A 14,579-nucleotide genomic window follows, 5' to 3' on the forward strand; every position below is an offset into this window, starting at 1 on the left:
AAGTCGGTTGCACATTGATAATATGTAAACACACTAGTAACTTGGTGTTATAAAACATATTGTTTTGTGTGATTTGATGAGTAGGTACAAGCGAGCATTGAGTCAAAGTTTATTCGTTCCTGTTACCTAAATTGGGATAAAAGCGATATTTGTGGGCCCCTCGATGATTTAGCGATGACACCCTAAGCGTTTGGCCAAGCCGGGACTGAATTGATGTATTCAATTGTAGTCTGTTGTTAGTCGTCATAGATCGGAAATCAGGAAACAACACATGAACAAAGAGTATGATTAAAACCCATGTCTCAGTTCATTCGATATCTAGAATGGAGAAATATATGATCCCTTATCTAAAAGACACGTTTCTGATATGATCAAAGTTCGACATCAGCTTTTGAAAGCTACGATTGTTGATCAGGTTCCGAAGTCATATGCAATATAGTTATTAGACTTATCCAAGTGGGAGAATTTTGGATTAGATGTCTAAGCCCATAACTATTTTGGTATGTACTTGACCCGATTGTGAGCACGGTCCTTTTGGGTTGCCTTCACCATAGCAACTGATAGGATGCATTAAGGAGAAAAATGATTAATTATGATTTATTAATATATTATATGAATAATATATTAAAAGAGAAATCATATTGTTTAATTAATATTAGTCAAAAATTAATAATAATTAATTTTGTGGCTAAAAGACATTAATTAAATAAAGGGGACTAGAACTGTCATTTGTGTGATAGTTGAATATTGGGCAAATGGACTCCATAGAAGTTGTAGTGGACGAAATCTATGGGGAAACCCATTAGATTTCGTCCAAGGCCTCTAAGGAGGGAGTCCATGGGCTGATTAAGGCCTAAGTAGTCAGATTAGGGTTTCCTAGTTGAAAACCCTAATAGCCTACCTATATAAGGAACCCCTAAGGCCCCAAAAAACGTGATGAAGTAATCCCTAAGGGTTCTTGGACGTTTTTGGTGCTCCTCCTCCGTCTCCTAGGTCATCTTGTTGCTCATGGTGTTTGTGACTCCATTAGAGGTGCAACATTTTAGGCACTAAGCTTTCAAATGTCAAGATCAAAAGGAATTGAGATTGTTATTGCTACATAACAATCAAGGTAAGATCTAAACTCTAATCTTTTGTCAATTTCGATTATTATATGCTAGAATTAGTGTTTATGAGCTTTTGATGATTATTGCATGTATATCAGACAAACTAGATCCAAAGCTTTAGGGTTTGCATGTACACCATAGGATTGATGTAGTGCTCATAACCCATCATCTTCACCAAGTGATTTAAATCAGTGAAAGCTAAAAGTTTCAAGTAAACGAATCCCTTGCATCTTCAAGGACGATATCCTCACTGTCACACCCCAAAACCGGAACGGCGGAAACGTTCTGGGGTGGAGGACGTCATGTTTAGTATCACAAGACATGTATCATAGTAAGCAAGTAATGAACAACCATTTCATTAGAAAGAAAGTGTTTACAAGATATGTGTTCACAAAACATAGAGTACATAATCAAATAATAAAACAAGACTTGAAGCTATACTGCTCCATCTTCTGAATTCCCAGAGCGAGTACCTATCTACTAGCTTCCTGAGAATACAAGTTATTTGAAAGAGTTTATCAGAAATTAAGCTGGTGAGTTCATAAGATTTTAGTGATGTAAGTAAGTTGTAGAAAGTTGTTGAAAAATGTATTTGAAATGTAGTAAGTTATATGTTCTGTTTTAGAAAAGTTCGCATTTTCCTCTAGAAAATCCTATATTTCCTAAATTGATGAAAGATATGTAAAAATGATTCTACAATCCTTTCTATGAGTACTAAATGAATACAAGTTATATAAAACTCAGAGTAAACAAACAATTGACTGTGCGCATCTGCCCTAAGCCCACAACCAAACAAGGAACGGGAAGTAAGGCGGATAGCACACATCCCATTGTTTGTTAAGTCCTTGTTGTATATAACCCTACTGTATTCACTTGTTACTCATGGAGTTAATTGTAATAGTTCCTTTATATTTAATGAAAAGATCCTTTAAGAAAACCCTTATTTCTTATAATAAAATTGTGACCACAGTGACTACTTCTATAATCACTTAGTTTATACTGGCTATATATAATCTAATATCGAATAGATAGTTGGTTGGATGAATCTGCCCTAAGTCCACAACCAAACAAGGAACAGGAAATGAAGCGGAAAGCACACATCCAACTACCTACTGGGTATTAATGATATATAACCATGATGTATAGACTAAGGTATTATAGAGTCAATCACCTAAAGTCCTTTAAGTCTACACTAGTTTAATAAAATGGATTAAACCCTTTACTGGTGAGTTTCTAGCTTTGAGTACTAAGAGTTCTGATTTGAAAAGTATGCTTTGTACTAGAAAACTCTGCGTTGAATTAGTGTCCTATGACTTGACCCATACCCGGTACCCCTTATGATGACTTAATGTATACGGAACATATATCTTACTAAGAGCGACTAGATAATAGGTTGGGTGAATCTGCTCTAAGCCCACAACCAAACAAGGAACAGGAAATGAAGCAGAAAGCACACAATCCTATTAACTGTCGGATCCTATTTATATATATCTCATGATGTATACATTAAAGAATCATAAGGTTAGCATTATGGTCCCTTTCTACTGAATGTACTAGACCCGACTGTTCTGTTTATCGTTTGTAAAATTTAAGTACTGTAGTATTGTATATATAGTAACTACTATTGTACTAATTGCCTTAAATTGATTTTTAAGGTTTAATGTGATGGCTAGACCCCATACTAAACGCTCTCCCTGTCAAAAGATTATGGGAACCAAACGCGACCTCTGCAATCAATTGCAAGCCGTGAACATCCACATTAAAATTATGTGATCATGTATACACAATATAACTATCACCTTTTGTTTAGAATAATGTGTTAGTGATTCATTGGTATAGTTAGATCCTGTAAGTGTTCCATGCTATAGCATCTTAGTATGTTCGTTCTGTTATAGTATCTTAGTACTTTCTTTTGTTATAGTATCTTATTATGTTCTTTCTGTTATCGTGTATTGTATCTAGTATGAACTGAACCTCTAAACTATACATATTATAGTTTACTAGTATTCTACTTGAACTGTTATTGAAAAGACTCATTTTACTACTCAGTTATGCTTGTACTTTAAAAATGGAGTTTTGGTTAAGCTATAAAGCAACATAACTGTAAAATAGCTTTTGAAATGTTTTGACCACTTATAGAAGACATAAGCAACATTTTGAAAGATGTTTATAACAAATAATTACACAATTATCATTGTGTTCAACTTGTATTCCACCCTTAAAAGCATTTAAAACAATTAAAAGATTCATTACGGGGTATAAACTCACCTGATGCGGGTGATTCAAACGGGTATGCGTGTAAGGATGGGAAGTTCCACGAATGAAGTCCCGAGACACAATAGGTCCTAAATGACATATAATGACACATATTGGCATGGATATAGTGTTTATATACAAGTATATGAAAGGAAACACCTTCCGGGACTAGGAAACACTTTGACCAAGTGTTGGAATCACATGTGATTCAACAAAGAATGTGAAATGGCACCAAAATGAGTTTACTACCATGTTTTTACGGCCTAAGGGAGTTTACGGCCGTAAACTCATGGTCACTCATGTAAAAGTGCAATTTTGAGGGCTAGGGAAGCTTTAGGGACTTTTGCTCTACACTAGGATGAGAAAGACCACCTTCATTGAGGCTTTTGATGAGTTTAGGGCCCAAAGGAGTTTACAGCCGTAAACTCATGACCATTTATGTTTATAAGAGTATTTTAAGGTCCTACAATCATCAAGGAAGGGTTCTGGGTCACAAGCCTTGCATCTAGGAGGATTGATGGCCAAAATGGCACCCTTTAAGGGGTTTACGGCCATAGGAGATGGCTTGGCCATAAACTCCTTTTGTCCTTGTGTTCTTGATATTTTCAAGTCTCTAAGCATGAGTCCTAACTAGATATGAAGTTTGGGGAAGAGTACTTACGATCTAGAAGCTTGAAATGGTTGGTTTTGGCCAAGAACGCTAGTGTGTGTTCTTGGTGATCTTGGTGAATCTTGAAGATCTAAGAAAAGAGTGATTTCTATGGATGAAATCATGTAAGGATACTAGATTAAGAGGTGTATCAAAAAATCTAGGAATAATACTTACATCTTTTTAAGATCTAGGAAGAAAGTCTTGATGATACTTGAGAGGATTTGAAGAAATCGGCCTAGGAATGATATAAATGACTAGAAATGACCCAATGCCTTATATATGCTCTTGAGTTTACGGCCACATGAGTTTACGGCCATAAACTCATGGTCTTGTGGTCGTGAACTCATTTAGATGAGGTTATGGTTCGATTTGCTACACTGTGGTTCTAGCAAATACTTTCTAGCAGTTATTCCTTAAGTGTATTAGGCTCAAAACTCTTTAGAATGACCTTTAACCGGGCTAGAACTCATTTCCAATGAGTCTGACACTCAGTTGAGTTGCTTGACTGGCCTTTAAAAGTAAAATCTTTTTGGGTTGTCACACTCACCCCAATCGATTCCTTCCCATCCTCACCCTTTTCTTCCCGAACTTCTAGCCACTCCAACAAATCTAAAAAACCGAACCCATCCCAATTGCCTCTGGCAAGCACCACTTTTCAATCAAATTAAAATTTCCTAGAAACAAAATCATTAGAAAGGAAACAGAAAAATTAATCAAATTGAAATTACAAATGAATCATATTGCAGACCAGAGAAGAAAACATCAAAATCAAGCAAATTATAAAAGTGCTTATCAAGATCTACTTTATGGTTATAAGAAGATACAGATAAGAGAGTTATGGAGAGGAAATAATCATTGGGTTGGACGTTTGTATTCATTCTCGTTAACCGGAGAAAAAAATGGCGGTGGGTGCAACAATTAGAGCAGCAAAGTAGATGAGTTTTCTGGAAAGATCTACAGTGGTGGTTGTTAAAGATGACGATGGTTGTTGAAGGCAGTGTGTATGAAGGTGACAAAAGAGGAAGGTTGTTTATATGAAGGTGACAATGATTGTTGAAGATGGTCAACGGTGGTGGTGGGTAAAAGGAGGAATCCAACGACAATTCTGATTTTGGAAAAGCAGGGGTGATATACTGGTGGAGCAAGAGAGTTGGACATCATGAACTGAAAGGAAATAAGCAATAGGTTCACCGGAGTATATGTCAGCAATGATCTAATGAGTAGTTTAGGTTTTCTTTTGAGTTTCTTCCATTATAGATTATAAAGCATCAGAGGACAGAGATGAACAACAATATCACATGACGGGTATTGAGGAAGGTGAGATGGTCAGAGATGAATAGCAATATCACGTGAAGGGTATTAAGAAAAGGTGAGATGGCTGAGAACTTTAAAGTAGGGCCTATTTGCACTTTTTAATAATTATAAATATTTTAATAAACTAAATTGTAATATAAAAATTAATAAGGATAACATAGTCTTTTTAATTATAATAGGGACCAACGATGCAATAAAAACATACTATAAAAATGGTCCGGATGAAAAAAAGAAAAAAATTAAAAGACCAAAAAGATAAGTTATTCAAACGAGAGGACTATTCATATAATTTACTCCAAAAACAATTCATATTGTCAACTATCAAGGACTTTTCGGAAAGGACCCCATGGAAAGAACATTACAACAAAAGAAAATCAGTTGCACTAATAATTTACACTCATCTTTCCATGCTCTTTTCTATTAGTAGCTTACCAACAAAACCCTCCTCCTCGTTCCCCCAAAATTCACAACAATGGCGACCTCTTGCATAAGCTTCGTCTCCTTGTACGGCTCCTTCCTCCGACGTTCCCTCGCTCTCTCAGGCCTCTCCTCTCAATCCGTCGGCGTCGATGCCTACACCACCATCCACTTTTGGGGACCTAAACGACTCCCCGCATCCGCCCGTTCTCCATCTTCAAATGGCGAGCATCGGAAACCATCGCTCGTTTTAATTCACGGATTCGGTCCTCACGGCGTTTGGCAGTGGCGTCAACAGGTCAGTGTTCCCGACGAATCAATCAAATTCCGTTTGCATTAATATATTTTTCCGTCATTTTTTCTCCACAGGTGTCGTTTCTAGCGCCTTATTTCGACGTCTACGTCCCCGATCTAGTGTTCTTCGGTGAATCCACCACGAAATCCTCCGAACGATCGGAAATCTTCCAGGCGAGTGCAGTCGGGATGATGATGGAGAAGGTCGGAGTCAGTAAGTACTCGGTGGTTGGGACGAGCTACGGAGGTTTTGTGGCGTACAGAGTGGCGGAAATGTGGCCGGAGAGAGTGGAAAAGGTTGTGATCGCAAGTTCAGGAGTGAACATGAGGCCAAGAGATAATCATGAGTTACTGAAGAGAGCGAACGTGGAGAAGATCGATGAGCTAATGCTGCCGGAGACGGCGGCGCAGCTCCGGACGTTGTTCCGATTGGCTGTATCTAATCGTGTTTACATGCCGGATTTTTTTCTCAACGATTTCATTGACGTAAGTGTTGTTTTTATTTCTATTCTTTTGAATATTTTTTGTCCTTTTCATGCCTAACCCCACCTTCCAATCTTCCATATATCGGCTCTAGATTATTAATTAGATGCTTCCTTCACTTATTTTATCAATTGATTAATCACAATCAAATAATTGTGCTATTCTTTTTTATCCAAACCAAAGAAACAGCATACCACATGGACGACTTTGTAGTTTAATATAATATTAAATTGGGGGTATAATGGTCATTTTCAAAATGTTTAACAGACTAACTAATGGCGTCGAGTGATGGAACAAATAATCACATCAAAATTCTTCTAGATTGAACCAAAAATGTAAAGCATTATTTATTTATTTTGTTTTTAAAATACCATAAAACTCAGTTTTTACAGTATACTCTAGTAATTTTTTTTATAAATTGATTATAGTCCAAAAATTTTATTAATTTTACTTTTTTGAACTAGATAAATCATATCATTTTTTCTGTTTAGAAATGTAATATGTTTTTAGTAAAATTGACATATAACATTCCACTTATCACTCTAATCCCAAAGAATATATCAAACTTTGGCATTTATATTAGGAGTTTGTTGGGAACTTTTTTCGAAACAAACTTTTTAAAAATATAACTTGTTCGTTAGTCTTTTAGGTCTTTAACCGATTATAAATAAGACATTTATGCATGCAACAATAAAGTGATAAAAACAAAATTAAAATGCTCAATAAATTGAAAAGGAAACATGATATAAACTATTTTAAGTTAGATTATAAGCTAACTTTTTAAAAACTATTCAAAGTAGTATTTCAACGAATTTATTAAGATTTTCTAAAATTCTTCCAAACATACCTTTTATTATTATTAATAATAATAATAATAAATAAATAAATAAAACTCAATCTTTTATATGTCATTTTATGTCTATTTACATAGTTCAACTACCTTAGCAGCTAGGTTTTATCAAACGTCCGTTTTTATCGGCTAGCAAATAGTTTTTTAGTCATCAGCTGATTTTCAACCGGTCTGTTAAACATAGAGAATAAACATAAAATAAATTTAAGTTTTTTTTTCTTATGATTTGTTTATGATATCACTTAAAACATACACAATATGTTCCATGATGAAGTTATATACATTTAGTATAATATAAAGAGTTTGAGTTCTAATCTAATACTTGAATATTGTCCATTGTGTTTAAGAATTATTATATATATATATATATATATATATATATATATATATATATATATATATATATATATATATATATATATATTTAATTCATTTTTTTATTGGTTGCAGAAATTATATGGAGAAAACAGGAAAGAGAAGTTAGAATTGCTGAAAGGGCTGGTGCTTGGCCAACATGACACCCCTAATATTTCCCCTCTTCAACAGGTTCTATAATCTTATATTAAAAATATTTAAAAATATAATAACATATTAAAAATAAAGCAATTTTAAGTCAATGCATCTATTATCTATAATCTTATCATAAAAAATCGTTAAAATTACGTTTTTGGTCCTTGAGATATACTACCTCCGTCCCAAATTGATAGTCCACTTTTGAATTTTGAAGTATTTTTTCTTCAACTTTGACCTTAAATATTTTTGTTTTTGATAGATAATACTTGATACAAAATATATGAATGGATTGTATTTTAAATGTTTTTTCATTGTTATAAATTTTATCAAGTAATATACAACACAAATAAAAATATTTAAGGTCAAAGTTAAAGAAAAAAGACTTAAAAAGTCAAAAGTGGACTATCAATTTGGGACGGAAGGAGTAACTATTTTGGTTATTTTACATGGAACAATGACCAAAAGTCGTTACAAAAAACTAAAGTTAGGACCAATTTCGCAAAGAGATATTTTTGGGATCAAAATTGCAAAAAAAAAAAAAAAGCTAATATACTCGAAGGAACAAACATTTATTAAATTTAAATAATTTTATTATGTTTCTCCTATTGTTTGCATTGATATATTTAAACTTTCTAAATCTAGGAAGTGTTGCTCATATGGGGTGATCAGGATAACATCTTCTTGTTGGATATGGCAAAGGAGCTTAAAGAGTATGCCTTCATATCATATTTCTTATGACACGTCATATTATAAAATATATAAAATTTGATTTAATTTGGATTAAAAGTTAGTAAAATATACGACACATGTTAGAAACACAAAGTTGTACTTAAAATATACGATCCGATTTTCACTAATGAAAAACTTTAAATGATCATAAAGTTAATAAAAGAATATTTTCAATAATCGGGAGGGTTTTTTCTCTATGGTTGAAATTATGAACGAGTTTTAATAGACCAAAAACTACTATATATTATTTTTTTTCGATAATTGGCCTAATAAAAAGTTGTACTTTTTATGACATTTTCCCTTGGGTGTATTACAAATGATGTTTATACATTTTTATAAGAAGATATATGTGTTGGGGAGTATTTGAAAGGTGACATTTGTTGTTGTGTTTTAGAATGTTGGGAAAGAATGCATCATTGGAAGTGATAAAGAAGGCTTCACATGCACCTCAACTTGAAAACGCCAAAAGCTTCAATAAAATTCTCTACAATTTCTTGTGCGACTCCACATGATTTTACACACACACAAACACACACACACTTGTTGAATGAATTTGGTTTGAAACATTGGTTTCATATCTAGATTCATTGCTTCTTTTAGGGGTTGTTACAATCTCAATTCACAACTATCAATTTTCTTGATTTTGCAAAGGAGTGGCATTATATTAGTCTTCAAGAATCCTTGGATTTGAGGATTTACAAACTATTCATTTTAGTTTTTTTTTTGGATTAATTTTGTATATATGAAGATATTATCAATGTTTTGAAATAGGGTTTAAACAAAATATAAATAAATAAATAAATAAAATCATTATCTATATGTTTAGTACATGACATCACATGGGAATGCGTCTCCCATTATATGAAGGTGTCATTACTTGATTTGTGTACTAATAAGACTATGGTGGTCCAAACATATATTGTAATAATTAAAAAGATTGCTTATGAATTTATTAGAGTTTTTAGTAAAATTATTTGTTACGTTTGAGTCAAAAACAAAAACAAATATCAATTGACAAGGTTTGAACTTACGAACAAATAATCAAACCAACTAAACTATTAGAAAAACAATTAACTACAAAACAGAATTGGAGAGATCATTTGTGTTGTGTTTGGCATGACTATGACAAAACAAAACAAAATGTTAAATATTATCTATTGTCATTAATCATTATCAACTAAAATATTCATACTTTTAACTTTTCTCTTTTGAGTTGGGCAAACATGTGGTGATCGAGCAATGACTTGATGCTATCATGTTTGTGTACTAGTTGTACTCTATTTTTGAGAATTAAGAATCAACCACAAGCGAAAGAATGCTTATTGTACTTTTCCCCAAGAAATGGGACATATGCAATTGGTAGATGCCTGGCCTTTTAATTACTAATATAACATAAACTAGGTTATAACCTATGTACCACGCGGTGACACGGGTGATAAAATAAAATGACATAAAAACTATTAGAATCGTAATCATTAATCTTAAAGTTACAAACAAATATTTTTATATAATATCGGATGTTATGTTGGTAAGTCTATCATTGTTATTTTCGATTAAACTTTGTATTCGTGTTATAATATTTTATTGTATTTAATTATTTGTCACAATATTCGACCCATGTTAGATAAGAAGTTGAATGGAGAGAATATTGATAGCTAGTTTTTTTGTTAATGTGTCCATTTCCAAAATGTTTATTCTAAACTTCTCTTTAATAAAAAAAAATGCCAATTGGAATATTAAAGGCGTAACGGTTTTCGTACGACTCGAACATACAACCCTATGAAAATCCGTTATGTAGTTCAAAGTTCAAACACAAGGTAAATTGGGAGAGTTCATAAATTGTAATGTGTATGCTAAAATAACATGTTAAATATTCAATAAGAATGAATAAATATTGGTAGTTATATTAAATAATAAATAAATGTTATTCAAAATAACAAAAGCGATAGCTATAAATCATAAATTTTCAAATACCTTTTTACAAACAATTGATAATTAATTAATTAATTGGTACATTTATCGTCCATATCTAAAACTAATTACTTTAATCATTCTTTATTTTCAAATTTCAATAAGACAACATATTTTCCATTTCTTTTAAAAAAACATAGTTTTGTTTTGACAATTTGTTTGGTTTTATAGAATAGTTTCCGTTTGGAAACATATTTCAAGTTTCGCACATACATGTTTGGCAAAATGCTACCACAATTTTAAGCATAATTAAATTAATAGCATTATTTAAAAAATGTTGTACTTATATATTTTGTTATGTAAATAAAAAATAATTCCAATTAAAAGAAAGACGTTGATCTTTATTAAATGGTGAATAAATGCTATTTAAAACTAGTATTATGTACATATACTGTTGTACTTTCATATCAATAGTTAAAAGAATATTTTCTTACAATATAACAAAACAATTATTATAAAAATATATCATATTTTATTTATCGAAGAATGTAACATTTGATTTGTCTATTTAATCAAATCTTGTTTATTGATATTCATTGGTTACAAAACATTTTTAATTAGATACAATAAAAACGTTAATCACATTCATATCATCAAGATTATTAAAAACTTATGTTTCTTACATATACAAAGACATTTGGAAGTGCAAATTGACATTTAATGATAATTAAATACTACTAAATAGCAAAGATTCAACTTTCTCAAAAGCAAGCATGTAAATTTGGTCATTCATATCCAGCTGAACAACAAAATTCTTACGACATTATTAGTTGCAAATGGGAAACTTCACATATTCATTGTTAAGCATCAATAGAAATTCAAGACATTCCTTCATAGTTTAGCACACTCCTTGACAACTCAAAATACAAAGGAAATAAACTTGGGATTTTAATCAATTAGTACCCTGAAAAAAAAAGATTGATAACACATAACCAGGAGACTCAACACCAAACATAGACCACCCTTTTTACACATAAAGGGCATGAAAAGAAAGCAATACCTCGTTTACAATCCAAGCAGCATAGTGACTCAAAAGAAATAAATAGCCCTTAAGAAAAGACCAATCAATAAGCAGCCACTGACTTAATGATAAACAATGATTATTGACCTAACTCATTAAGCCAAAGAAATTTCTAATTACTACTTTTGCTCCTCACAACTCGATTCTGAACCACCCAACACTTCCTACGTCTCTATAAATCTCCACGTGTTTTCATCTTTAATCGAGAGACACGACAAAATCTCAAAATAAAAAGTGATTATGATAGGAATGAATGATCAAGAAAAAAGACTCAGTTAGGGAAAAATAGACAAATACAGTGTCAATGATGGGGATGGTAACACATACTAAGATGGAAGAATCGAAGATGAATCTTACCTAAGACGAGAGAGACGAAGATGAGGGAGTTAATTAGGTTTGTTGCAGATAATTTGTAAGTGCGTTCTATGAAGTCCATAGAAGGCGTAGTCAAGCCGATTCAAATTTGAAGATAAATTGCATCCTTATTTCTTGGGATTAGCTTGCTGATTTTATGGAATGCAATCAATTTTTGCCTAGAATCTTGGATCTTCCACAAAATCCATTTGATTACATCTGTTATTTTTGAGGGGCTACAATTATTAACATTATCAATTTTACTTTAAAGCATGGAGAAGATATCCGTGAGGTGAAGATATAGGCAGGAATTAGAAAGAGGACTATAGCAAAAATATGACACGTGGCAAAGTGGAGTTGCAGAAAAATGCCATGTAACATGTTTACTACTCTTTTATTAGAAGAAGAAGAGAAGATCTATTATTTAATTACACTGCCCATTTTAGAGGTTTTAACTTTTAATGTAACCAAAGAAAAAAATCATTATCAAGATAACATTATTAAAGTTCAGCAAAATCTATTTATTATCTTAATTTTTTTTTTTTCGATTTCATTTATTTTGGTCAAAGTAGTTAGTACTTTGATAAAAATAATTTGTTATTTATTATTTTTATTTGTGATTTTCTCAATGTTAGTTAATTTTATTGTGTAATAAATATAAATAGTATAGCATGAAAGTATTGACTGAATTTCTTAATTGCTAGTTAATATTGCTATGTTAGGGCTTGGTTTCGGCTCCTTTAGTTACGATGTTCGTTTCCGTTGTTGTCAAGTTAAAAACAAAATTTAGTAATCATACACGTAAATTACCCAAAATCATACATACCATCTGTGTAATGTACTCTTATTTTATGTACTTATGTATGTAATATTTATTAACAACCTAAAAACATATGTGTATATAAATAGTAACATCTAACCTTTAGTTCCAAAGGAAACTAGAAAGGAATTTTATATAAACTTGGTAAAATAAATTGTAAGGATTTACACTTAAAAGTAGGCCTGACCTTGAGGGGGGTTGACCCCCGAAAAAATAGGACTGAAAATTTAACTAATAATTATTTATCTATATAGGACGTCAAAATTTTCAAAATCCTCTTGCCGTTCAATTGGCATTTGCCTCACCTTTGCCTACTCCTTTCAAATTATTGACAAAACTTCGACATTTGCTTTCCTGTTTCTTTGTTTCATTTAATAATTATTTATCTATATACTGGGTTACAACCAATGGAAATCATGGTTAAAAAATTTATAAAACATTTATATTATCAACAAGAGTTAAGTTTTTTAAAACTTTTTGTATTGATTATTTAAAATTAATATATATTTATTTGAATGTCCGATATACATTATGTATATGTAGACATTTAATATAATTTTGATTTATAAAACATAATATAAATTTGAGTAGATTGTAAATGATTTATAAAACTGAATATAAATTTGAATAGAGTTTAAAGAGAAACACAATGAATAATATAAATGACATTGATATATAAAAAATAAAATATCACAGAAACATAATAAAAAAACACAATAGTTTGACTTTAAAAACTACGAATCGTTTATACATTTCTAAAAACTTCTTTATACACAATATTGGAAGTTTTTGTTTATAAGTCTACCATCTTTATCTAAAATTAACAATTTCAATCATTCTCTATTTTAAACTCTAGATAAGACAACATACAATTGTTCATGTGAAAAAACAGGATCTTTGAGATACAGATCAACCTTCAATAACGACTGTCCTGACTTTTATTAATTGTCATTGCAAAAACAACCAATGGAAATTGTCTTAGTTGAAATTTGAAGATATTTTTTTTTTCAGAATGACTTATTCTTGGAATAAAAATTCGGTTTCCAATATTACTTCTAGATATGATAATTGCCTCAATAACACGTTTGCCGAGAGATTTGGCCGGCCCTGGGGGGCAAAAGGTGCAACCGCGCAGAGTCCCCAAAAAAATAGGGCCCTAATTTTTAATTAAATTATCTAGAATATATAATATATAATATCATTTTTCTGAAAAATAACATAACTATTTGCTGTGTTAGATGGTTAAGACGCGCGCTTTGAAACTTTTAACTTCTAACTGATCCGTCTTCGAGCTTTCTTACTGCTAGTTTACAATTTTTTTTTTCTCAAATTAATCATTTATAAGGTTTGCTAGTGAAGTTACACTATTGGTCTCTGACTAGTTGCTCATTTTCCTACAATATCCGGTCTCATATTTTATTTTCCATTATAGTTTCCTAAATTTACACAAACTCACCCCTCGAGTTTAAAAATACACCTTTGTATCATGTTAATTAATTTCATTCACAATTTTATTTTTTTCCATATGACATTCAACACCCATATATTTAAATATAACACATGTTTTTTAAATATTAATTAAATTCTAATATATATACTCGATATAAGTAACTCTTATAATATATTCAAAAGTCTAATACAAATTTACAGACGTCACAATTTAATACTCCATATGGTTGTCATCCTTACGGTCCACAATGTCACAAAAAAGACCTAATGGATTGGTAACGATAACTATTGAGAAGAATATATCAACGAGTATTAATTCTAAAAATTTGTGAACAGTTTTGCTTTAAAAA

The 14,579-nt window shown here is 31.4% G+C and overlaps 1 protein-coding gene across 1 annotated transcript; it reads left to right on the forward strand.

The window, feature by feature from the left end:
• The first annotated feature begins 5,694 nt into the window (after positions 1 to 5,694).
• On the forward strand, positions 5,695 to 9,427 carry LOC145063472 (alpha/beta-Hydrolases superfamily protein). Its single transcript, XM_079011071.1, has 5 exons — positions 5,695 to 6,043; positions 6,115 to 6,525; positions 7,823 to 7,918; positions 8,528 to 8,595; positions 9,009 to 9,427. Exons 1-5 carry the CDS (start codon positions 5,801 to 5,803, stop codon positions 9,124 to 9,126), a joined length of 936 nt encoding a protein of 311 aa, XP_078867197.1. The 5' UTR covers positions 5,695 to 5,800; the 3' UTR covers positions 9,127 to 9,427.
• Positions 9,428 to 14,579: the final 5,152 nt, after the last annotated feature.

Source organism: Lactuca serriola, chromosome 7 (assembly GCF_051521515.1).
Source record: "Lactuca serriola cultivar US96UC23 chromosome 7, Lser_US96UC23_V15, whole genome shotgun sequence".
Lineage (NCBI taxonomy): Eukaryota > Viridiplantae > Streptophyta > Magnoliopsida > Asterales > Asteraceae > Lactuca > Lactuca serriola.